Source organism: Zosterops lateralis (genome assembly GCF_965231275.1).
Source record: "Zosterops lateralis genome assembly, chromosome: 1".
Lineage (NCBI taxonomy): Eukaryota > Metazoa > Chordata > Aves > Passeriformes > Zosteropidae > Zosterops > Zosterops lateralis.
In genome coordinates this window covers 143,115,773-143,141,613 of record NC_139762.1, presented here as the reverse complement: position 1 = coordinate 143,141,613, position 25,841 = coordinate 143,115,773, and the positions used below count along the sequence as shown (strand labels likewise).

Here is a 25,841-nt window from a genome sequence, read left to right as displayed (position 1 = left end):
GCCCTCTCCAGCCCCATTCCTCCTTTTCCATCAGGATTTTCCCAACTCCATCCCAAACTCCCAGACTTTTCCCCCCCCCATACTCGTCCCAATCCCATCCCAGTTTTCTGCCAGCTTTTCCCTGGATTTTCCCTCCAGTTTTCTGCCAGTTTTCCCTGGATTTTACCCCCAGTTTTCTCCCAGCTTTTCCCTGTATATTCCCCCCAGTTTTGTGTCAGCTTTTCCCTGGATTTTAGCCCCAGTTTCCCCCCAGCCATTCCTGGTTTCAGAAGAACATTTTCCCCTGTGGTTTCCTCCCCCTCTCCCCATTTCCCTGTGTGGTTTCTCACTTTCCCAGCAGGTTTCCCATCACTTTTCCCCATTTCCCCATGTGGTTTCTCAGTTTTCCATCAGGGTTTCCCATCACCTTTCCCCCATTTTCCCCCCATTTCCCCCCAGCTATTCCTGGTTTCAGAGGAACATTTTCCCCAGCAGGTTTCCCATCACCATTTCCTCGTGTGGTTTCTCAGTTTCCCATTGGGGTTTCCCATCACCTTTTCCCCATTTCCCCATTTGATTTCTCAGTTTCCCATCACTTTTCCCATCACTTTTCCCCGTTTTTCCCCTCCCCAGGTGCAGCCGTTGGTGCCCAGGAGGGACCAGGCTCTGCAGGAGGAGCAGAACAGGCACAACTCCAACGAGCACCTGCGGAGGCCGTTTGGGACTCAGGCCAACCCTGTGGGGCCCTGGATCCAGACCAAGATGGAGCTCAGCAGGATCTGGCCCAAAACACAGTTATACTAATATTTGTGCCTTTAATTAGCCTAACAGGACTTTTCAGCTGTAAATATTTAATTATTTTACGTCCTCTATAGAATTGTTTGTAGTACACAGGCAGACATCAAACCTCTTTACACTATATATGCGTTCTCACTCACAGTTCTTTTAAAAAGAAAATTGTATTTGGAATCATCAGTCCTGGCAAACTATCCAACACCTTTATTTCCAGTTTCATTGTTCATTTCTGATACAAAAGTCAAACTTCCACAAATAGTTATTCAGAACAAAAAACCCAAAGGATTTATACATAATTCCATGCAGCATTTATAATGTGCAGTACAAAATATACACTGTTTAGAGGAGATACACGCTGTGTATCATGCCAGGATTTAAACAAGGGTTATACAGACTAGTGCTGATGGTTACATTTCACAGAGACAGCTGTAGGCGCTGCCTTGAAGCACAGAAAAGACACAGTTCTGAACAGTGGTACTTGCTTCATCCTCAGGCACCAACTCCTCATTTCAGGTTTGGAGAAAAGTCTTGGTCCTTCTCCATATTCATAGAACAGTTCTGAATTCATCAAAAATGAAGCTTGGCACGTGTGCTTCAACAACCTGAGGGACACAGGAAGGCACAGTTGGGCATTTGCATTATCCATTTGTTGTCCATTCATCCATTAACAAGTATATCCCATCTGTGACTCAAGCACACACACTACAGACCTGAACCACCCTGGCACCAGGATACACTCCTGGATGTGCACAAAGCAAGGAGGGAACAGCACAGCCAGGGCTGGGAGGAGACCCCAGGAGCACAGGTACTGTCTAGGACTGGAGGAATGCTGCTCTCCTCTCTGCTGTGCCTGCACACAGCATCAGCCAAAGCTGCAGGACTGACAGAGGAAACTACCACCACACAGAACTGAGGGCTGGGGAGAGGAGACTGGAAGAATCTCACTTCACTGTGAGTATTAGCTGGAAATGGCTACTGGATGCTGACTAAAGAACCATGGAGGTACAGTCTGTATATATCCTGTATATATCAAACAGGATTATGACTTATTTTTAATAGGAGGGAAGGAGGGAAGGAGGGAAGGAGGGAAGGAAGGAGGGAAGGAGGGAAGGAGGGAAGGAAGGAAGGAAGGAAGGAAGGAAGGAAGGAAGGAAGGAAGGAAGGAAGGAAGGAAGGAAGGAAGGAAGGAAGGAAGGAAGGAAGGAAGGAAGGAAGGAAGGAAGGAAGGAAGGAAGGATCTATCATCTTCAAATGTAGTTATGTTGCATTTAAACCTGAAATGAAGTCTCTCTACAAGTAGACTTTTGGCACTTCCCTTGCGTGTGAGACAAGGAAGCTGCCTGGGATATCTTTGGCATGAGGGGAAGAAAAGATTGGATACAGTGTTTCACCAAAATTTAAGACTTGCTAATTAGTTTCTGCCCTGTGTTTAGAATACTACTAAGTTTAGTATTACTTGGTAACATCTTGGAACTTCTATTTTATTTCTTTCCTTCCCAACAGCCCCCAGCATTATACACTGAAGATTAAAATTAACAGATTTTTATACACTGATGATTTAAATTTAAATAATTTTATTTTGTTTGAAATTGGCACAAAGTGAAATCCTTTATTTATTTATTCTGTGGTAATGGGACTGAGCTCTACAAATCAGGGCTGCTTCTGCATCAGCAGGCCCCTGACCTGTTATTTGTTATGTTGGCTCATTTGTAGTACAAATGGAAGGTGTTGGCAAATCTGGCCAGATCTCTTCATTGGCTAAAGTGGAGTGGGAGCACACATTCCCTGGTGTTTTTTCCAGGGAAAATGGTTGAGGTGTTCAGGGGCATATTTAGAGACATGGAATTCTTTCTTACCTTTCTTGGTAACTTGGTGTAGCGAATGTAATCCTCCAGGAACATGAGGGCACTCACTACATCTGCACGCATTTCTGGAATCTTCTGGCTAAAATTAAACCACCATGAAAATCACACTCTTATTGATCAACCAGTTACTTGGATGAAATTACCTGAAAATGCCAGCCTTCAAATAACACCATTTCCACTAGGTGCTGTGTTATTCCATTACAAACAGAAATAGTGTTTTAATCTTCTACTTAGTAAAATATATTGTTGTTATTGTGTAATGCAATAATTGACTGGTTTGGGCTGGAAGGAACCTTAAAGATCATGTAGTTACAACAGCCCTGCCATGGGCAGGGACATTTTCCACTGGACCAGTTTTCTCAGGGCCCATTCAACCTGGTTTTGAACAGCATGGAACATCCACAATTTCTCTGTGAAACCTGTTCCAGTACCAGACTACCCTCATGGGAAAGAATTTCCTCCTGAATCCTAATCTCAATGCCCCCCTCTTTTAGTTTAAAATCATTCTCCCTTTTCCTGCCCCTGTCTGCCCATATAAAAAGACCCTCTCCATCTTTTTTATAAGGTCCCTTCAAGTACTGAAAGAGTGCAAATGTTAATTACGCTCTTCTAGAACAAAAATATTGACAAAGCAGTCCAGTGCTTTTTCACTGCTGAAGTCCTCCTCACAGAGGTGATACCTGGGTAAAAAGTAAAACATGGATACCTTGTGCACTGCTCCATTGTTGAACAAATAAACTGACCAATCAGAGCCAAAAATTGTTCTGTGTATCTTGAGTGAAACTGTTTCAACAGGGTAAGGAGCCCCAGAACCAAAGGAAGCCAGTCAATTTGATCAGCTGGCCGCTTGCACACCACTCCTGCACAGAAAAAAAACAACCAAATAACACATTTTTATAAAACAGCACATATTCTTACAGCACAGGCTAACTTATGCAATATACTCTTCATGTTTTTTTCCTGTCTCCCCTTCTGCTTGCCCAGACAAAAAAAAAAAATAAAAATCAAAGCTAATGTAAAAACTGCATGTTTTCCATGGTGAATGGCTTAGTGATATTAACTGAGGCACAAGATAGAATGAGAAACCCAGGAATCTGGATTCTGTTTTCTATCCTATTGTATTTGGCTTAAATAGTGTAACAAAACTGTCTGAACATGATGAACTAAATGTTCCAAGTCAGGAAGGCTGCATTTTCTATGCAGTTCATTTTACTATCTTCTCCACAGATAATTTCACGTAAGTTTTAATCAGATTTAGACACACAGCAACTTACACATTACCTAAATTTCTGTTGTACTGAAGTTTGGGAAACTGGGAAATGAGGAACAGGAAGTTGACGGTGGGAAAATATGGCAGACGTTTTGTTGTTATGTAGATCTGGGGGGAAATAATAAAAAAACCCCCCACATTAGTACATGTCTTCTACACATTATTTTTTTCTCAGTTATTAAAAAAAATAGGAAAAAAAAAGCAAACTTCACCAAGCACCAGAAAGTATGCCTGACCTTATTTAATGGATTGTGAATGCCAGCAGCTTCCAGATAAGCTGTGATTTCATACAAAAGAGTGTTGTCTTCTTTAGGATAAGGTAGTGTTGGGTTCTGATAATGTGCTTCAATGTCAGCCAGTATTGCTCTAAAAGGAAAATAGATTATATTAAATAATTTAAAAAGTTATTCCCAAATAAACCTTACATGATGTGACATGTCATACTAATATAAAATTTTCAAAGATACAAAACCTCTACATGGCCACAATCAAGAGTAAAACACCTTTTCCAGAGAGTCTTTTCACAAAAATCATATTTGATTCAAAATCAGCACCACAAATATTCTGTTTCTTTTTCTCATCTAAACATGACTTCAGAACCAGGTAAAGGCAAATGTTATTAGAAACTGCATGTTCAAACTAATTACTTGCCAAGTATTTATTTCTAATGTTTTTGCTGGATTAAAATTCAAATACTGATCAGAAAAACCTGCACACAAATCAGATTCCACATTTTGCTGTAATTTAAGATTTTTAAGGATTGCTGAGCTGATAACAATTACACCACAGTAATACATGCAGCTCCTCAGCACATTTTGCTTCTTACTTATTGAGATTTTCCAAAGCAGCAGCCAAATGCTTGGAGTCAAACCTGCAGGAATAATTTAATTCATTGGTAATCTGTCGTCTCAAAATCTGCATCTGACCAACCTGTTGACACAAACACAACAAGGGTGGTGTGTTAGACTGAATGCAGCAAAGGAAGAGTGGAGTCAAAGACTGACCCCAACTGTACAGTGCACTCAGAGCAGAGATGCAGTCACAGTGCTTGAAGTTTACACACAGTTCCTGGTTGCAGGTACAGGCCATGGGAAAAGAGCACAAAAAAGGTAACAGGTATAAAAACAATTTGCTCTTCACTGGTGAGTGAAAATGCCTGTACTCTGTTTCCCACCTCTCTGTAAATCTTAGGGTCAGCACGGTGGGAGAATAAAACAGCAGAGAGGCTCATTGCAGTCAACCTTCTCCTTCCCTGGCCTTTCCTCTTCACTCCAGTAACATAAACAAACACTCACAGTACTCTGAAAAACTCTAGTCCCAAGATATCATTAGAGAGACAAGATAAAGAGCCAAGATAATGGGACAGCTTGTTTAAATCTTCAGCACAGTACAATGCCTTCTGTGGCAATGCGCATCTGGGAAATGCTACTGCTCCAAACTTTATCCTTGGGCATATCGTGGTTACAAGGCACTGTGAGGAGTCTCAAGAGTTCCTAATTCTGAACACTAACTTAGTCTGCCCAGATCAGATCCCAGTGCCAGATTCCAGTTTTGGTGAACTACTTCTTATGAATCTCAGAGCTGAGCACTTTGTAGAGTGTGAGGTGCCCATACCAATGAAGCTCAGGAGCTCTTGCAAACCCAGGCCTGCTTCACCCGTGATGCTACACAATTCCAAGTCAATATAATACAACAATGTAAAATAAGCAGATTAAAATATCACAGAATCACAGAACCATTAAGACTGGAAGAAACCCCTAAGATCACTGAGTCTGACCTATGACCAAACACCACAGTGTCAACTAAATCTTGGAACTGAGTGTCCCATCCAGTCTGTCCTGAAACACCTGACAGTGACTCCACACCTCCCTGGGCAGCCTGTTTCAATGCTTAACAACCTTTTCTATGAAGAAATTCCTCCTGATGTCCAACCTGAACCTCCTCTGGTGCAGTCTGAGGCCATGTCCTCTTGTCCTGTCACTGGTTGCCTGGGAGAAGAGGCCAACCCCCACCTGGCTACAGACTCCTTTCAGAGAGTTGTAGAGAGTGGCAAGGGCCCCTCGGAGCCTCCTCTTCTCCAGACTAAACACCCCTAGCTCCCTCAGCTGCTCCTTACAGGACTTGAGCCCCTAGACCCTTCTCCAGCTCTGCTGCCCTTCTCTGGACATGTTCCAGCACTTTCATGTCCCTCCTGAACGGAGGGACAATATAACCAAAGAGCCTCGAGTGAACTCTGAGTAACAGTAAGTCACATGAACTTACCTTCATTATGGAGTCTAAATAAGGTGTCCAGATCTTCTGTGTTTTTGCAATTGCTGTAGAATAAACCTTGTTTGAATTTGCTGAGAAAAGAAGAAGGGTGAGGCATTAAAAAAGAACAAGTAAGAGAAATAAATGCAAGTGTACAAAGACAATTGCTTTCTTCCATCTTAACCAGTAAGCACTTACCTATGATTCCTTTGAGGGGACTGACAGCACTCATTAGTGCTTTTAAGGTATCCTGTACTGACCTGTCACGCAATATGTTTTTCTGAAACATATTGAGGAAATTCTAAATAAAAGAAAGAAATAAGTAAATAAAATTATCACACATGCACTTTATGATTAATCTTGATGGCACTGGAGCCACATTTTTTAACAGCAGGGAAAGACTATTTCCATAGATGAAGAATTGAGGAATTCTGTAGTTACAATTTCTGCTTTTTGGAGTTATGTTAATCAATGTTAGGACAATTAAAAGATGCCCCGTGTCATAATATCTACTACGGACAAATATTAATTCAATTTTTCAGGAAGAACTGTGTTCATTGACACTTATTTCCCTTAAAATCTCTAGCCAGGCTAGAACTAGATTCTTCTCCAGAAACAAAAACTTGGTTTCCCATAAGAGGTATTAGAGAAACAGTCATTACATAGAATTGACATCTTATGTATCATGATAGACTCAAACAATGTTTGTTGACATCTAGACAGAAAAATGGAAGTTAACCTGAGATCAACTTCTAAGTACACACAGAGTATACACTTGCAGAAAGCATCCCCACACAACCTGGAATTACACAGCACCACTTACTTAAGAGCACCCACTTCTATAACTTCATGTGTATCTGAAATTCTCACTTTTGGGGTAGATCAACCATTTTTCAAATGGTTTTGATTTAATTTTACCATTTCAGTAATTAACAGATTTTTAAAATTATTTCATTATAAAACAATAAAGCATTGTGGCCTTGAGAAACTGAAGTTCAACAATTACCTGCAGCTCCTTTACAATCATGAAACACAGCAGCCTGTCTAAGCCATTGAGACCAAAGGTTCCCAAAGTATCTTGGATCTCTGAGAAGAGACGACTGTTGGTTACTTCCTGATGAGTTTTGATATCATACCAGGTATTCATCTGATCAATGTAACACGTGATTCTGAGGAAAAAAATCAGTAAACAACTTCAGGAAAAGCTGCAGACAGTTCTTGTGATACTCTCAGTAATGAGTTACCTTTCTTAGACAGATGAGAAAGACTCTCCAAGTGTCTCAGGTGATGTTTAGCTATTCTCCTCTCCACCAGGGTTCTGTCACCCTTCCCTGATTTTTCTCTGCTCCATTTGTTTAACACACAGTTTTCCTTCTTAGACTAAAATCACTTTTCTAGACTAATATTTAAAATGTACAGGATGGATGGGGTAAATCTGATTTTAGATAAATGTGATTTTACAGCTAAGGTAAAATTATCTCTTGTATTTTGGTTTGTGCATGGTGGAATTGGAGCTATCCAATGCATGGTGCTTGTGACACAGTACTTACTTTGGGTCTGTGATCCTCAGGATTTCTCTGCAAAGACGACCAATAAATGTTACGGATTCATCCACGGGTGTGAATTTTGGTATAGGAATGTGAGTAGACTGGTATATACTTTGCCAGTCTTGAATCTGAAAAATAAGTTTGACAGTAATTTGCAGTGTTCCCATTGCACCTTTTTAATTTTTTTTAGAAATTCTCCTTTTGTTTGATTTAAAAGGAGCACACTGTAACTCAATATTGTAAATTACACAGAGCAGAACACTATAAAAATAGAACAAAGGAAAGAGAAGAAATGAATCTTATTATAAAAAGATATTAAAATATTCTAGTACTTTCCTCTTATGTACAAATAATGCAGGGGGATGCTGGAACATTTCAGAATAAACTGTTTTACACAGTAGTTAGCACATTCAGTTGAAGTCACAATGGTATGAACAATGGGTACACCTGCTCCATCAGTTACAGGCTCTAAGAGCCAACTATAAAGACATTAATCAACTTTTTTGTTGTTTTTGGGTTTGAGCAGCACCTTTGTTCTTAAGAAGTTATTGCACTCCTGTTCCACGTTGTAGTTAATAATACGAGACACCTCCTCTTGCCAAATCTTTAAGCCATATATGTTGACATAATCCTGGATATATTCAAATGACCGATGGAACCCATCCATTGTAGCTGCCATTTCTTTCAGTTTGGGCATGAGTTCGCTTGGCTGGAGATAAACAACAACAAAAAGATGAAAGCAAAACTGTGAAGAGGTAGGATTCAAAGAAAAGGTAAAAGGCTAAAAATTACCCTTATAGAACAACCTCTAGAGCATTTCACTATGGTCCAGCCAGATCTGAAAAGCCCTGAGAAATTTATCATAGGTTGATATCGGAATTAATTCTTACTAAATATTTTTTTCTCCCACTTCTTGGGAGGAAAAAGTATTTATTTTTGTCTTCAGTGGTACTATTGTTTGTTCTGGAAGATTCAACAATCTGGACACGATCAAAACAAGGAGTCACTCCTTATTTTATCATTGCCTATCTATGCTTACTTGGCTTATGTGATCTGTCAATCATCACAGACAAAGGCAGTACTGTGAATTCAGAATTGACAGGACACTTTGGAATAGAAAAAAAAAAATTTTTTAATTCCATGTACTTTTGGCAGTATAAACTCATTTGAACATCAAATAAAGCATTCCAAATAACCTTCATTAGTCCAAAACGTTTTTACAAAAAGCATAAATTATTTTTTAGAAGGCAGTATAATAAAACAGGTTCCAGCACACCCAAGGTACATAAAAAATTAAAACCAACCTTGGCTCTAGGATTAAAGATGAGGCCCCTGTGAAGAGCCAGGGCCACCCGTTTTACCAGCTCCTTCCTGATTCCATCCTCTAGTAACTGTTTTGGGTCCACCTAAGTAGAAGAAACACTTTTCCTTTAAAGTCAGAAAGGTTTAAAAAATATAAAGGATTTATTTTGTACCAAGAAAGATATGAAATACTTTTGCTAAATAGGAAAACACTGTTAAAAGATGTACTTAAATACCAGAGCTTGTCCAAAGAATAAAAATTTACATACTTCTACTAGAAAATAAATGTTTTCTTTAAATTGAATGGCAAAGGTTCCCATATTCAACCTTTGTTCATGATCCACTGAGAATGTTGTACAATTCTAAGAATCCAGTATGCATTAAGAATGTTTCTTCAGGAATATGTACTTCTAGTTCTCAAAGAGGTGTTAATGTAGCCTTAATGTAAAACTGCAGGACAGTTTATAGCAATGGAAGAAACAGCTCTTCAGAAAAGCTTTCCAGCAGGAAAAAACCTCCAAAGATCACCAACTACGGTGAATGAATCTATTTACAATGGGGACTGCAGGTAATATGCACACTTATATTTCCTTCTCTTTTTATTTTTCCTTAAGGTCTCATATATTGTACTGAAATCTGTGCTCAAGTGCTAATTGCCACCAAACAACCTTTTACAAATTGAAATAATGGATCATTACCTTGATGATACCAACTAAAGTAGTTTTCATCATGAGGATACCTTCAGTGAAGATTGAAATTGCATGGGTTAGCTTGGCAACCTGTAACAGAAAAAAAATCATTAAAGCAATTCAACAGATGTAAATGATTACTCTAAAAAAATATATAAACCTACGTTTCCTGGTGGTAGCTTCCTATTTTAGATTCAAATAATTTGCACTAATATATTTTAAACTTTACATCTTGTTCTAGACTTACTTACATAATTACCTTTCTTTTAGTCAGATAAACAGAGGTGTGTTAGCAGTAGGAAAGAACAGGCACCTCTCAGACGTTTCAGGGGGATTATGGAATGGAAGACCAGCCATATCTTGTGTACACAAATATTATGGACAAAACTCTCAGCTGGTACCTTTGAACAGGCTGGGAACACAGCTCACAGTAGTTTTTCTATAACAAAACCTGCTGCCACCATGAGACCTCCTCAGCATTTCCACTGATCTAATATAGTGGTAGCACATTCACTTGAAGTTTTACAATTACTGACAGTTATTATTATCCTTATGCCAGAGTTCAGATAAGCCAGTCTTTTGCCTGTCAGGTGTTTACAACACAGAATAGAGAAGACACACTTCAGATCTACAGTTCAATAGAAATTGGAAGTGAAAAGTTTTAGTATGAGTTGTTTTCCTTTTACCTCCTCAAAATAAAACATTACTGAACACTGCCTCCTCCTCCTCTCCTACCCAAACAGAAGCCAGACTGACTTTAAAAACTCTCATGGGGGCGTCTAAACCTAATGTTCAGGACTGAATATCAGCTTAATCAGAGATCACAGCTTGTTTGCAGAAAACACCTAACAAGTGAGCACTTTGGCAAAATCTCCAGGGAAAAGCTGGCATCTTAACTGCTTATTATATTCTTTGGGGGAAAGACTTACTGATCCACTCAGGTTTTTGTATTTCATCTTCCTCTACTGAAAATAAAAACCACATAATTTTAATGTTTGCTCACTTTTCCAGACTGGTTACAATGCAGAAGAAAAAGCAGAGACAAAATGAGCAGCAGCAGCTTTATCTGATTGAATCAGTGTGCCTCCATCCTCTCCTCATTTGAGAGCAGCAAAAAGCTTAACCATGCTGGCTTATTCAGTCTTTGACCTTCTCCTCTTGGAACAAAAATGCCAAATGTGAAGGGCTTAATTTCAGACTCAGGGTTTCAGGGTTCCATCCTCTCCAATAAATAAAGATACCTTTAAGCTCATTTATAGGGGTTTTTTTTAGGTTTTTTTTCCCATTCTCTACAAGATCAAAGTTTAAACTTCTGTGAACAGAAGTGCAAAAGTTACTCATCTGTCCTCCTGAAACTTAAGGTATGCCCACAACACCACCAGTCAGTTTCAACTTTAGGCCAACAAATCTAACTTCACTATTAAATTGTAACTCTATGGAGCTGTATAGATTTAAACTTAAGTTAAAGTTGGCCACCTATAAGGTTTGCTTTTTCAGAATTCCCTGTTTTAACTGCACCTCATATCGTGGTCCAAGCTGGGCATAATCTCGTAGCTTGTCCTTGTCAAGGCGAGTAGGCACTTCAATAATATCGTGGGTCTGAAGCTTTATGATTTTGAGAAGAGATGTAAACATGCTTTCTGGGATTATCTGCAGAACCTTTGTAAATGAGAGAAGAAACACCCACAGTCAGTATATCCTCATTAAGAAAATAATCCTCAATTAAGAAAAAGTAATTAGAGAACAAGGCAATTGTGCCTTATAAGCACCCACCTTTCTCACATAGGAAACCAACTCGCCAGAGTAATACTGGGACACACTAAGGAGGTCGGGACTGTTCGCTTGATTGATACGGAGAAGGGGCAAATCAAGGGCAGAAGCAAGCTAGAAATAAAGTTAAAATGTTAACTTCATGTTTTTTTTCTGATGAAAATTATATGCTTGAGTTCTCTTGCTCAGGCTCTTATCCTACAACTCAAATTACTAGATTCTTCCTAAGAGAAAAAAAAATAAATTTAGAAGTCAAAGTTAAGTCCAATGGTCCATAAAGCCACCTTCCCTAAGGTTCTTAAAACCTTAACAGCTGCATGGGACATTTCAGTTTTAATTTTATATTCTCACTCACACTAATCCCCATTCTTATTTCTACAAAAGGTATTTTCATCTGAAGCCAGAGCTTCATTGACAGACAAAGGGCACAGAGAATATAACTTTTTAAATTCCTTCAGCCTGTTCTGATCCATATGCAGAGGATCCCATCTCTGCACCAATGCCTCCAGAAAACAGCTGCAATGAGTTGAGGCTAGATGACAAGATTTATTTGTCTAACAGCAGCAATGTAATTGTTGCATTAAAAAAACATGCATAACTTGGTTTTATTTTCCTTAAAACTAACTGGAATTTATTCAATACTGTCTAAAAAAGCTGGGCATGGAAGATGTTGGTAAAAGGAAGTCTTAATTCTTCTGATTTCAGAGCCTTAAGGCCTTTTAAACAAACTGCTTGGATTGACTTGCAGTGTTCAGTGTTCAAGTGCATTCACTGTTGTTCAAACTTACCTTTAGGAAAGTGGCTCTGAGTTTAGTTACCATAGATGGACTGACTCTTATGCTGTCCTGCATAATAGATGTAAAGCTAGGGTAGGAAACAAACAAAACAAATCAACTTCTCCCCCTGAAACTCTTATTTTCAACTGTTTAATTGTACGTCAACAGCACCAGCGTAATGTGGGAATGGCACAGGAGATCACTAACAAACTTCACTAAAGGAGAATTTAGGTCTGAAGGAATACTGGTTAGAAAAACCCTGTATGAAAAAGGGTAGGTGGGGCAAAAGATGAGGCATCAGGGAGTGTTAACAGCCACAGCAATGAAGTAGCAGCTCAGCAAAACCCCACCATGGAAACAGTTCTTGAACATCAGTCTTTCCTTGTTTGTTTCTGGTTGAAAAATGAACTCCAGTATTTTGGAGAACACTTAATAAGACTAAAGGCTGGAGACAGGAGGTTAATAAAGCTGTTACAGTTAGAACAGGATAGACAGTAAAAAGTTACACTATCACTTAACCTGCAGTTAACAAGCTGAGAAGGATGGATGTTAATTCCTATTCAAGCTGACTAGAATTGAGTATATTCAACAACTCACAGAACAATGCTTCAACACTGTTTTTAAACTGGAATGTTTATAGTCTTAATAACATTTATGCATGTTATTTATCACAAGTTTTACAAATGGCTACTGATGGGAAGAAAAAGGTCCTTCTAATATACCTGTCAATTAATTGCCAAGCATAAGAAAGATCACCAACTATCTGCATGGTGATCAGGACCTCTTCTTTAATGTTGATAGTTCGGATCATCTGATGGAGAAATTTGCGGGTGTCAGCCAGAAACTGGCAAACTTGCAGGTTACTTTCCAGCTGGTGAAACTCTTGGACCTATATTTAAAAAACAAACAAACAAAATCCATAAAAGGAGGAGGGCTTTTGGTATTTTTCTATTCATCATTAAGGACAGCAATAAAAACAGAATCAGTAAACTGACATATTACTTCTGGATGTTGGCATCAGTAAGACACTTAAAAACTGGCCTGTTATAGAGTATAATAACTATAAATTTTACAAAGTTATTCAAGGAGGTGTACTGTGAAACATCATTCTGAGTACTCTTTTATACCCTGGAAACAGAAGAAGCATGCACAGAAAAAATACAGATTTTTTTATCTTGCCTTCAAATCACCCTTTCTAGTTTCAAATTAATTTATTTTCAAAATTTCTAAAAATGAGCAATATTGCCAAATAACGTTAAATACTGAATTAATTTCTTTGAAAACCTTTACAAATCCTTGGCTACATGTGGCATGACCTTCCATATTATATCCCTGATTTTGCAATATGAAGGTCTATACAAGGTCTATACAAAACTCCTGCTTACTGTAGATATGCAACAGCCAATATCTAATAGATTTGAACAATTATTAAAATGCAGATCTCTTTTGTATCTTTGCTATGAGGAGTCAGTGCATGTGTAAAAAATGCTGTTGTTCCAGAAGGACAAGGTAATTTATCTCAAAATGTCTTTGCCATACCTCCTCCAGAGCCTGTATCAGCTGCACAGTTTTTCTGCCTGCTGCAGTGGAATCATCGTAGTTCAGAGACATTATTTGCTTGGAGATTTCTCTGAACCAAGCCTGGAGATTTTCTGTGAAAGAATTAAGAAAAATTTAAAGAAATCTCTGCATGTGTGATAGACAGCAAAAATAGAGGGAACTTGCTAGTCAAAAGAAGCAAACAAGATATACACATAGGAGACTATTTTTACAAGTTTTTACTTCAGTGGTACACTTCTATTATTTCAAAATGTACACTTGTAAAGTGGCAGATGCTCAGGTAAATTTCACATGCAACATGAAAAACACCTACCAACATAAATGGGGATTACAAAAATCTTATTTTTACACCAGTTCAAGAGAAAAAAATAGCTGTTTCAAAAAAAAAAAAAGTGCAATGAATTTGGAAAGAAGTACAGATTTGACTTTTAAGTCCTTTGAGAACCTGAAGAATACCACTCAGTATAGAGGAGAAGTAAAAGAAGGTTTGAAAAAATGCTGATAAAATTGAAATCCAGGTTACAACCAGGAAAAGAATAAGGGAAGAGGTTAAACCATCTCTAATTTTAATGGGCATGATCTTACTCCTTTGTACATAGAACATGACAACATGAATTCCATTATACATACAAAAGTGAACTGACATTTTATAGTTTGAGCTAGCAATTCTAAATAAAAGAATGGAAAATACTTTTAAAAATAGTGCCATCTAAATATTAGGTACCTAAATATTGCTTACATATGGAATATGTGCTGATAACCTAAACAAGGCAAGAGTTAAAGAGACCTCTTTGGCAGCTGCTGAGGGATATGAAAACAGTTCTTATATTATCACTATTAGACTCACATATTTTCTTGTGGTATCACTTTAGAAATATAAATTGAAATCACTTTTCTCCCACATAGTATAGTTTTTAATAATTACCATTTTTCTCCACTCTGGTGAGAGGTTTTACTCCTGAGAAAACTTCAGCAAGCTCAGTCATCCTTTCAGATCCCTCTTTTTTATAGTTCTCCCATTTTGCTTGTTTTTCTGACAGCATCTGTTTGAACATCTATCGAAACCCAAAGCATTTGGTTTACAAAGCTGGCAAGGAGGCATATCACAACAGGTAAAATAAAATACTGAAAACAGATGGAACTGATTTAGTGATTACTACATAACTTCAAGATTTTGCCAGAATATTAAAAACAAAATTAAAAATATTAAGAAATACAGACAGTGTGATGGACATATAGTGACAGAAGCTTACTGAATTTTATAGAACAGTACAATGCAGATTTTTTATAAAAATATCCAGTGACTTTTTCAGCTTAGAGATCTTAGAAGACTCCAGTTAGCAGCACATTACCTCTTTTAAGATGAATTCAAATTGAGCTGTATCCAGAAGAAGCTGGAACAGGATCCTGGAATTGTACCTTGAGTCTGTTAAAATTTGATCCTTTATCTGGCGGAGACGTTTGTTATTTGGATCACAAGCTGAAAATGAAAGACAACAATTCCCCACTGCTACACAGAATTTGGCCAAGCTTTTCACTCTTTGTAAATATTTTCTTTTTTAATAGCTTGAAGGAAAAAACATTTTGTTCTGGTACGTAAATCTCCACTTGTTTGCCATTTACATGGAATAACCTTTCCTTTGAATAGAATATAATTAAGGTTTCTGTGGTGCTTCAGCCTTCTTAAAACTTCTGTAGTGTTTTCTTTCTGAAACTAAATGTGAATTTAGTCCATCTGACCAAGAAGCCCAGAGATCGGTATTTCTAAAACCATTACAAAAATTGTATGGAGGTGTAACAGAAGCCCTCTTGCATATCCAGAAGCCTCAAAGACAGCACAAGCATTCAAACAAAGGGATGTCTAATTAGGTCAGTTTATACATCCAAACTCACATGAGAGACATTGCTCAAAAGCTTCAGCTGAATTTCAGTTCAACAGAACAAAAACCTTGGTTTCAACCTGTTAAGCACTAAGATTTTAAGAAGTTGGCCACTTCTTTCTTTTTGGAGGTAGTTAAAACCTTCAGAATGATGTTTTTCTGCAGAATATTATTCAACAAGATTATGACTTCTACTAATTTTTGTACCCTTGTTTGGCTCACAAGAACTGAGGAAATGCATGTGCCATTTCAGACAAGGCTTTAGGAGACTGTTTGCAAAACAACAGCTCAACGACCTCCTGCAAACCTGAAGTCAGCAGAGGAAACTGCTGACTCCAACAGCAGCAGGACTGAACTTCCCTCAGGCTCCCAAACGCAGCCCTGGTGGAGCAGGACTGAGAGCTCAGCAGTGAGTGCAGCACAGCCTCACCCGTGTCTGCAGTGTGCAGCATCAGCCAGCGGATGGCCACGTTGCAGTCCCGCAGGCAATTCAGCAGCTTGGGAATGTTGTCCAGCACCAGCTCCTCCCTCAGACAGCCCTCCTTGAGGAACTGCTGCACCTGCGTGTGCACTCGCTCGCTGACTGTGGCGTACCTGCTGGCCTTGGAACACACAGAGCCCGCATCTATAAAAGCCTGGCCTCAAATGGAATACACCATGCTCCCTAGAGCTTAGAGGGTACACAGGTCAAAAAAGTGCTATAAAAATTATTATCACTACTAGTAGGTAGTATTATATACTGCAAGTGCATGACAAAGGTTGCAAGATAAATTTTAAAGCAAAGAGGCTACACAGGAGGTGTAATATTTAAAAAATGCAGACTTGTAGCCTTTCTATACATCCACTTACATATGCTCTAGGAATTATTCCTAAAAAATGCTACTAATATTTTATTGCCTAAGGGGAAAGAACAACAACAAAAATCTATCACAGAATGGAAATGCTTATTAGGAATTAAGTAGAGTTCTACTTGGTGAACTTCTTTCCTAAAGATGAAGAAAAATTTTCTACTCATATTCCCTAAGTTTGCCAGGCAATATGGTATATACGTTGTATGCAGGAAGAAAATATCCATGCATTATTGATGTCATATACTTTAGATGCCCTTGCATCTCATTAAAAATAAGATAAAAAATTAATGCTGGCTTCTATACCTGCTCTTTGACATTTGAAAGATCCAGTGTGTAGTTGAGAGCAGTTTTAGCAGCTTTGTAGGGTTCCCATGCTTCTGCCAGATTGACAGTGATTCCCATGTAAATGCTAATGACCTAAAATTGGAAGCAGAAAACAAGAAGTTCCATTGATGTTATTATTAAGAAAAATACAAAGTTTACATTTAGCAGTATGAGAGAAAGGGATATGCTGTGGGTATAAAGAAGAGCTAACTGAACTTTTTTGGTGTACCAACTTTGGAAATTAAGAAGAAGACTGAAACAAATGGCACACAATTAATTAGAAGCTTAGTTCTGAAAACAAGATGACAGTTCTTTCAGTCACTATATATGATACTCAATTTTTTCTCAATGAACTCATGACTTATTTTTCATTTCCAAGGTGCTCTAAAGAAGATTGATAAAAGCAACTGGGAGAAAAAAACTATGATAGGGAGGGAAAAATGAGATTAATTAATCTTACTCTGAGGATGCCCAAAAGACCAAACTGAACTGTAATGCATCTTCCATGGTGACACAAACAGGAAGAAATTATGATTAAATAGTGTGATTTTTAAGGAGCAAAGAGAATCTGATTTCAGACTCCTAGCACAAGTTTAAGTATGATTAAAAATACAGAGCTGAGAGTAAGTAACAAGTATTTGTAAGATCATTGATTAAAAATGGAAGACTTGGTTTACTGGCAGACAAAGGATGTACAGAGCTGTGGGATTATGAGCTTTGTCACACTGATGCTGCAATATTCTTCCATAGAGGCATGATCATATTGAGGGGGACACCGCCAGCCTTTGAGCTCTTCTGGCAGTGTCAAATAAAGGCAAATGGGACCTGGCTCTGCTGATATGAAGCTCTCTCTCGTATGGTTGAAGTGAAGCTCATTAATTCCTGTAGATGACAGTTGCTCAAAAGGCTACACTAAAGGCTAAAATTAACCTGAAATCAGTCTAGGAGTCGAGTATTTTGTATGATACAGTTAACTCATCCACATCTGACCACAAGAAGATAGGTGCCTAAAAATATCAATTTGTACTCAAGTTAATAAAAATGCTGGCATAATCAAAAATTCGCAGTGTCAAGTTCTCAATTCTAAAAATAAGCCTGTAGTTCTCCAGAAACAGAGGGATTTTAATGTCTACTGAAATAGCCAGCCATTGCAGTTTCTTCCCTCCCTGCTTCACCGCTCCACTTATGGTACAGAAGAATACAACTTGAAATCAACAGAGATACACAAATTAATGTACAGTTTCTTTGTTAAGTCTGAGTCTCTTTGATATAGATGACCCAGGGACTCTATTCTTATATGCCAGCCTATTTCAGTAGCAGACTAGGAATTCTGGATGGAAATCCTAAATCTCAGTACTGAGAGGCAGTACTTTCATTTTAATTACTACATCTGAAAGCACATGTAGTGACAGCTTTAGCTTGTATGTTACTTGGACAATAGCAGAGCTAATCCTTAAACAAGTCTTCAAATAACATCAGTGTGGGATGATTCCTTGGGGACCAAAACTGTCCCCTACAGCGTCCTTGACACGCTGGTAGAATTCACCAGAGGAAACTACATGAAGGTCAGAAATGACAAACACAAAGTCCTGTACTTGGGACAAACCCAATAACACAGTCTGGGGATTGGCTGCCTATGTCACAATTCTGCAGAAAAGGACATAAGTATCCTGCTGGACAAACCAAATGTGAATCAGACACACAGCCTTATGACACCAAAGTGTAAACAGACACTGGGCTCTGCCAGACTGCAGCCAGCAGATCGAGGGAAGGGAATCTTTCCTTCCAGTCAGCTCTCATGAGGACTCACTGAGAGAAATGGGTCCTGATTTGGACTCCTCAGTATGAGACAGACATGCACAAACTGGAATGAAGTGAACAGGAGGCCACTAACACACCTGTGAGGAGCCAGTGTGTAAGAGCATGTTTTGCTTAAACTGGAAGAAAGATGTCAAAGGAATCTGACTGGTCTTCCACTACCTAAAGGGAAGTTATGACTAAGACAGACCCATCTCAGCGGTGCACAGTGAAAAGACAAAAACTAACAGCCACAAGCTATAACAAAGGAAATTCCAGTGGTACAGAAAGAAGAAATTCTTCGTCATGAGAGTGATGAAGCACAGCCACAGCTGTCCACAGAGGCTGCAGAGTCTTCACCTTAGATGTTTCCAAAACTAACTGGGCAAGGCCTGAGCAGCCTGCTTTAGCTTTGAAGTTAACTCTGCTTTAAGGAGAAGGTTGGACTAGAAGATGCCTAAAATGCCTCCCATCACACATTTTCCTGGGATTCACTTTATCTTGATGGTATTAGAGTGTAGTTGACTAAAACATTCAGGACAATAAATTACACTTTTAAAGGACAGCCTTCCATGCCTATCCAGAGGGTTTGACTCAGACGGCTTCATGCTGAACAAAGTAAAATTTCCAGAGAAGAATCTGTTCTAGTTTTAGGTTATTATCACTTTTCTGTAACAATAATTTCAATTGTTCTTATAACATTAAATCCAGGGAAAAGTTTAAAAACAGAATTAATTCTTACCCAATTATCTGGAAAGTACTTATCCACTATCTCTCTCATTTTAGCTTGCTGAGTGTGAAGAATAGAAGGGTCAAAGTACAGTATCACATAGAGCATAGCAGCCTGAGTAGCCAGGGCAGTGCTGCGGTGTTCTGGTAATGGATATGCTGAAACCTGGAAAAAGCAACAAAACAAAGCTGAACATAATACAGTGCATCATAAACCACCTGAAAATATTCTGGGACACATTAAAGAATGCAGTGTATAGATACTACGAGGCAAGAAGGTTATTTAGGTAAGCTGGACATGCTTACACATGCATATTTACCAGATGTATTTCCAGAGTGTAAAAGTTGACTGTGTAGATGTGTGCTGCTTTTAACAAGCTACAGTAAGATCTTACTATGCTGTAAATGAGTCAAGGAAGACACGTCCAATCATAAGATATTAAACAAAAACGTTGCTATTTACTGCAAGGCTGGCCAAGTACTGCAGCAGATTGTCCACAGAGGTTCTGTGGTTTGTACCTCTGGAGATACTCAAAATCCAATTGGATGCAGCCCAGTGCAACCTGCTCCAACTGACTGAGCCAGGTCAGACTAGCTGACCTCAAGAGTCCCTACAACTTCTGCCATCTATTCTTTTTTGCACTTCATGGTTGAGTAATTAACCTGAGAACCAATTTGACAGTCCCCTTTAAAGCCCTCTTTTATCTCAGGGGGCTTACCTGGTTGTAAATGTCATCTGACCGCAAGCGGCCGATAACCATGCTGACAAATGTCTCACTGATAGGAACCCTGCTGAAGTAACTCTCGGGGTAGTTTGGAGGTCTTTTAGCTCCAGGCTGGCTTGAGTATCCAGTGCTTCGAAGCAATTTACAAATATCATCTAAATTGGAGTCAGCAGAGGATCGGGCTGCACTGTTTTACAAAAAAAGAACAAAAATATGAGCTATATGACCTAATAATTTCCTTTTCTCCCACCCCTTGTAACCACGCCCTTCTCACAAGAAAATTAACAAATACTTAAGTCTAAAGCAGGTTTTTGATTGTTTATTCCATTAATATCATGTTATAGGACACTGATGAATATCCAGACCAAAATTCCAGATAAGCAAAGCACAAACGGAAAATTGAACTCAGCAACAGAAAGAAGGAGCTTTTTATTCAGAGAAGAATTTGTTTCTTTTTTTTTTTCCTGTTTTTTAAATTTTCTTTTTCTTTCTCCCATTTCTGAATTCTCTTTGTCAATTCACTTCTGCAGTCCAGAGTTAAAGAATCTCACATTATATACTGGGAGGCATAAGCATAGTCAAAACAGCATTTGATATGTGGAAGGATTTGCACTGATACTCCTTAAGACCCCAGCTGTTATACCCTGATGCTGAGAATCTACCCTTTAAAACTTGTTACTGATTTACCTAATAAAGCACTGTAACTACAAGAAGTTCTGAGTTGCAATGCATTTGTTACCTAGATAGTCAGGACTTTTCAGAAAGTTTCCTTACACATTTGGGAACCTGTGACACTTTCATAGCTGGCACTTGCAACCTAAAAGCTTTAACTGAAAGTTTATTTGTGGACTTCAAATGTCCGTTGTAACAGAATGAAAAATCTGTTGCTCATTTTGCAGCTGAACTTGCAAACACAGCTAAAAGCTAAAGCAATGAGTTCTAGTGATATTCAGGGAGCTCTGCTGAATTATCTGTATAAAGTCAATTGATGAAAAAGGTGTCCATACTTCCATTTATCTTAATTCAACGCCCTAGGTTACTGAATATCCTGCATGTTATATATCCCAGCCTTGAGTGCTTCTGAACCATATACACCACCTGTATCGGTAGTAGGAAACCAACATTCTTTCCCTGACTTCTCCTTCAATCTTCTGGTCAATGACCAGTAGCATGACTCCATATAAATACAGGGCTTCACACTGTTTAGAAAGAGAACAAAGAAAGAAAATCACATAAACATGATTCACTCCTTGAAGTGAGCCACAGCACTTCCATGCATTTGGTAAACCTAAATTTTTGTCCAGTTTGGCACTTACTGAGTGGGTTAATTTTCTATTACAAAACTAGTCAATACTTACTAGAAGTTGTTTTCCATCTTCATTAAGGAGGACGGTTTCTAACGTTTGCTGAATGTAAATTCCTTCATTGAGGTCATCTAAGTATCTAAGAACCACGACAAAAACTTTGGTCATTGACTATTTTGCTCTCAAACTAGAACTCAGTCACATTTTCTCTGAAAGCCAACGGACACATAAGAACATTTCCCTAGTTCAAGCAGCATGGTGTTTTTCAGACAAAGAAGAAGAGAGGCCCTCCTATAAAATGAGGTAACAAAACCAACTCTCATGTTTAAGATTCTCAGTACCTTTTTCTTAAGAGCATTTAATGAAACTTTCATTTTGTTTTTTACATGTCAGAGTAGTAAACTTGAGAATATGGCAACTTCACTAAAAAATTAAGTTCAAGAAAATAATGCCAATGAAAATTAAAAAATACCCCAAACTACCTGATATTCTGTTTTGTAAGACCACAAAAAATTAGCTTAATAATGTGGATTCTCCTTTTATTGAAAAAAAAAATCTTCAGGGCAATCTCCAGGATGAAGAAAAATTAACTCAAATTTACAATTGAGGAAATGAGGTTGAAAGGTTAAATGTTTTCAAGTCCTATATTAAGCTGGTAGGGAACTGTTGGACTAAAAATTAGTGCTCACTCCAGCAATTCAGGTTTCCTGGTGCCCATGAACATGCTTCAACAATGAGTATATTGGGTCTCTAAGGAAAAAGATTCTCATCAATAGGACAAAACAGTAATCTAGTCTTAGAAAATCCATGTGTACTTAAGACACCATACCTGTTTAAATCGACAATGTATTTATGTACACTCTGAAAAGCTAAATAAAATCTTGTCAAAATTTCAATGTTGTTTTCACGAAATTCTTCATCTAAATCCAGTAACTCAGGCTTGGCTTCCAGTTTGCCTTCACATGCCTCAGGCCCCTGAAAAACAGAAACTAATCTTTAGAGACAACACTTGATTTTGATCTCTACTTGACTTCTCTATAATAGGACACAGACCATGTACAACCACCCAACCACCCCCATGTGCAAACCAGAGATAACATTTCTTACCAAAACAAGGATTTACAGCTTTCCAACCTACTTCATGGTTAAATATTGATTCCATAAAGATGAGTTTTACACATTGTTACAATCTGCAATTACTTTAAATATGATTTATCCAATGTAACCAACGGAAAAGAATAGCCAATGCTTCCAGTAAACTCCGAATACATGTGAAGGCACCGGGTGCTTTTTGTAGTGCTATCTCCCTGATGGAATTTTTTCCTTTACACATTTCATCTGATTGATTTCTCAGATAGAAACCATATCATTGAGGGCTCACAAAACTTAGTACCTTCTTGTTGTTTTTTTTTCAGCTTTCTGATGCTTACATTTTTGTAGTGGAGTTTTTCACAGATTGTAAGATAAACAAAGTAATTGTTTTTGCATTCCTCTCTGGAGGAGAGACAAGTGATGGACTTGTTTAACCAGTAATGTCAAAGAGGTGTCAACCTCATTCCCCAATCTCTAGTCATTGTCCAGAATCTCTATATATTGAAGTCAAAATAATAAACCTCTCTCTTTTTACTCTAACAACCTGACTGCATGAGTGTAGTTCTTTTTGTGTCCATCTAGTGACACCTTCTCATACATTCAAACTGCTTGAAAACATTAGACAAGTTTTTCCCACAGACTCTACATCTAGCTCAGCACCCATCTCCTGAATTAATGCAGAAACTTTGCCATTAACAATCAGGGGGGAAAAAGAGTTGGGATGAAGAGCCTGATTTCCTTAAAGCAATAGTACAACTTTTCTAACCCTTCCCCACTGTCATATTTCTCATAAGCACCATTCAGTGCTTATGATCACCATCTCACCATCACCACCTAAATGAGAATAATGTTAAAAGTTTAATTAAAAGTATTATTAAAATTCAATTGAACATACCCAGCTGACAATCTGAGTTTTAAAAAGTACTCTTCTGCTTCTCTTTTTGTGCAAAATATCTACATAAAACAAAGGATAAAAGCAGCTGCCAAAGTGCCTACGAAGCTCAAATGCACTAAGTAAATAGTCTCAACTTTTCAAATCTCAAATCTCATCTCATGAAATAATTCTAAGAATTGTGAATACAGAAGGGGTGCATTTGCAGTAAAAATACCTGTAAATTCTCTAATCTCTGCTTTATAAATATGATTTCTATGGATTTTTTTTTGGTTTTAACTGTGGAAAAACAGCACACTGTTACGCTTTCTTAACATTCAAAAGTACTACAGCTTTAAAGATGATCGTATTTCTCACCAATTAGAGCTATCTGCTTTTAAATTTTCAAGTAATTCGTGTTTAAAAAAAAGACTTCTACCAAGCACATGGATCTAAAGGTAACTGAAATCAGTTGTGCTCTGGATTTTCAGTATCCAAGTCTCACAGTTAGTGCCTGACATTTACAACTCCTCCTACAATAAAATGGAATTAAATTTTAGAAGTGCCTCCCTTGCTTTATTATTACCATTTCTTGTATTGTACAACCCAAATAAAGTCACATTAGACAGCCTCTGTAGTTCCTTCTTAATCATGCTGGAAAATGACAGAGGGAACTTAGTACTCAGCTTAATTCTGAAAGAGAAATAAGGGCTTTCCATGGACACTTCTCCTTGACTTATTTATTTATTTATTCAGTGCATGTGACAAGCCCAGTGAAAGAACAATCACAGCACTGTCAGACAGGAAAGCAGAAAGCAGTTTTCAGGGCTTCAAAGAATAAGCTACAGATTAACAGAAGAAAGATGGGCATTCTGCCCACAGCGCTGCTCTGAAGGAAAACAACCAACCATGCAGCCTCAGAGCCTGCTGGTGGAAGTATAATTTAGTGTTCCTGCAGGCATTACTACTACTACTACTATTACTACCACTACTATTACTACTACTACTACTACTACTACTATTACCTCCCCAGAATCCAGTACTCGCATTTTATACAACTGGCATCTGTCAAAGTTCACAGGCCAGATGACTCATCAAACATTTTGGAAGATGTAGCAGTAACAAACACAAGAGCCAGGAATGGCCGTTTCACAACCCAAAACATCCTCATGTCAGACAGCAATGCTTTAAGGAGAAGTTTAACAATGAAAGGGTTTACCTTAAAATAACTGAAATCAAATATGATATCTCCATACTTCTGCTGATCAGCCTTGTCCTTTAGCCTGAAAACGCCAGGAATAAATTCGGAAAGTCTCAGGAGTTCTGCAATGATGGCATTTCCACAGGAAACAATCCGAAGAATTGCCTGACCACAGAGATTGTTTTCAGCCAGAAAATCCACCATTGTGGAGCTGGATGTGACAGAGCAGCACAAGTCCTGCAGTCTGATCCTGATCCTTGACTCTTCAGGTGACTGGGAGCAGAAAGCCTGATGAAGAAACCAGCCGTGCCATTAACAACCTGTAAAAACAAACCCACACACATCCACAGTGGTTTATGCCCATGTTTTTTGATAGTTTAATTTGTGCATATTTAAGCACACTCTCCAATCTTTCAAACTATGAAATCTAAATTATCCACTTTGTAAAATGAAAGAAATGCATGGAATTAATTTAATTAATTAATTAAGTTTGAGAAATGACCTTTGTGAGCAGGCAAGGGAAGTATGATATTTTGAAGAACAGATGAAGAACATTATTGAAGAAGGAAATAGTCACAAATACTGAAGCAGTTATGGCCAGGCGAGGAGATTGGGCCCAAGGAAAGCAAAACCACTCCACAAAATATGTTTTTTAGAGACACTTTAAAAATAACAACCAAAGTGATCAATAATGGGTTTTAGCGATAAGGAAAACTTCCATAGCAAATGGAAATGACACGGCTCCGTTCCTTTATTTATCACTGAAGGATGAGCTGCTGTGCTCTGGTTGATTTCCTGCTCAGTTTTATTCGTTCACGCCTTTCCTGAGGGACACGGCGTGCAGCACCAAAAATAAGCGTCTGCGCTTTAAAAACATTTATGGGAAGTTATGACCAGGCTTCTGAACACTTCCGAACCACTGCGATACATTTAAGAGGCCGGCGAGCTGTCCCCAGGCAGGTCTGGCCCAGAAGGAGCGCCCGGAGCCCCCCAGTCCCCGGTGCCGCCGCGGGCTCTGCCCCACAGCGGGCCCACACCGCCAGCGGCCGGGCCGGCTCCGAACCCGAACCCGAACCCGAACCCGAACCCGGCCCCGAACCCGGTCCCGTCCCGGCACGGCGGAACTCACTGTTGGGCCCGAGGCGGCCCCGCTCCCCGCGCGGCTCCGCCCGGCGCTCCCCTGCCCCGGCAGCCCCGTGGGCTCGGACGGCGGCGGCTCCCGCCCGGGAGGAGGAGGAGGAGGATGGAGGCGGAGTGGGAAGGA

At 38.8% G+C, this 25,841-nt stretch overlaps 1 protein-coding gene across 1 annotated transcript; it reads right to left on the bottom strand.

The window, feature by feature from the left end:
* Window positions 1-973: 973 nt before the first annotated feature.
* On the bottom strand, window positions 974-25,774 carry WASHC5 (WASH complex subunit 5). Its single transcript, XM_083861794.1, has 29 exons — window positions 25,707-25,774; window positions 24,596-24,897; window positions 22,243-22,388; window positions 21,468-21,552; window positions 21,208-21,308; window positions 20,104-20,296; window positions 19,398-19,550; window positions 16,838-16,951; window positions 16,114-16,285; window positions 15,156-15,283; window positions 14,729-14,858; window positions 13,783-13,895; window positions 12,966-13,132; window positions 12,256-12,331; window positions 11,471-11,581; window positions 11,216-11,356; window positions 9,707-9,787; window positions 9,011-9,112; window positions 8,236-8,415; window positions 7,710-7,834; window positions 7,166-7,328; window positions 6,358-6,460; window positions 6,172-6,251; window positions 4,736-4,839; window positions 4,146-4,275; window positions 3,921-4,017; window positions 3,346-3,499; window positions 2,631-2,718; window positions 974-1,376 (listed from the first exon to the last, which is right to left on the bottom strand). The coding sequence occupies exons 2-29, from the start codon at window positions 24,779-24,781 to the stop codon at window positions 1,320-1,322; spliced, it is 3,480 nt and encodes a 1,159-aa protein (XP_083717920.1). The 5' UTR covers window positions 24,782-24,897; window positions 25,707-25,774; the 3' UTR covers window positions 974-1,319.
* Window positions 25,775-25,841: the final 67 nt, after the last annotated feature.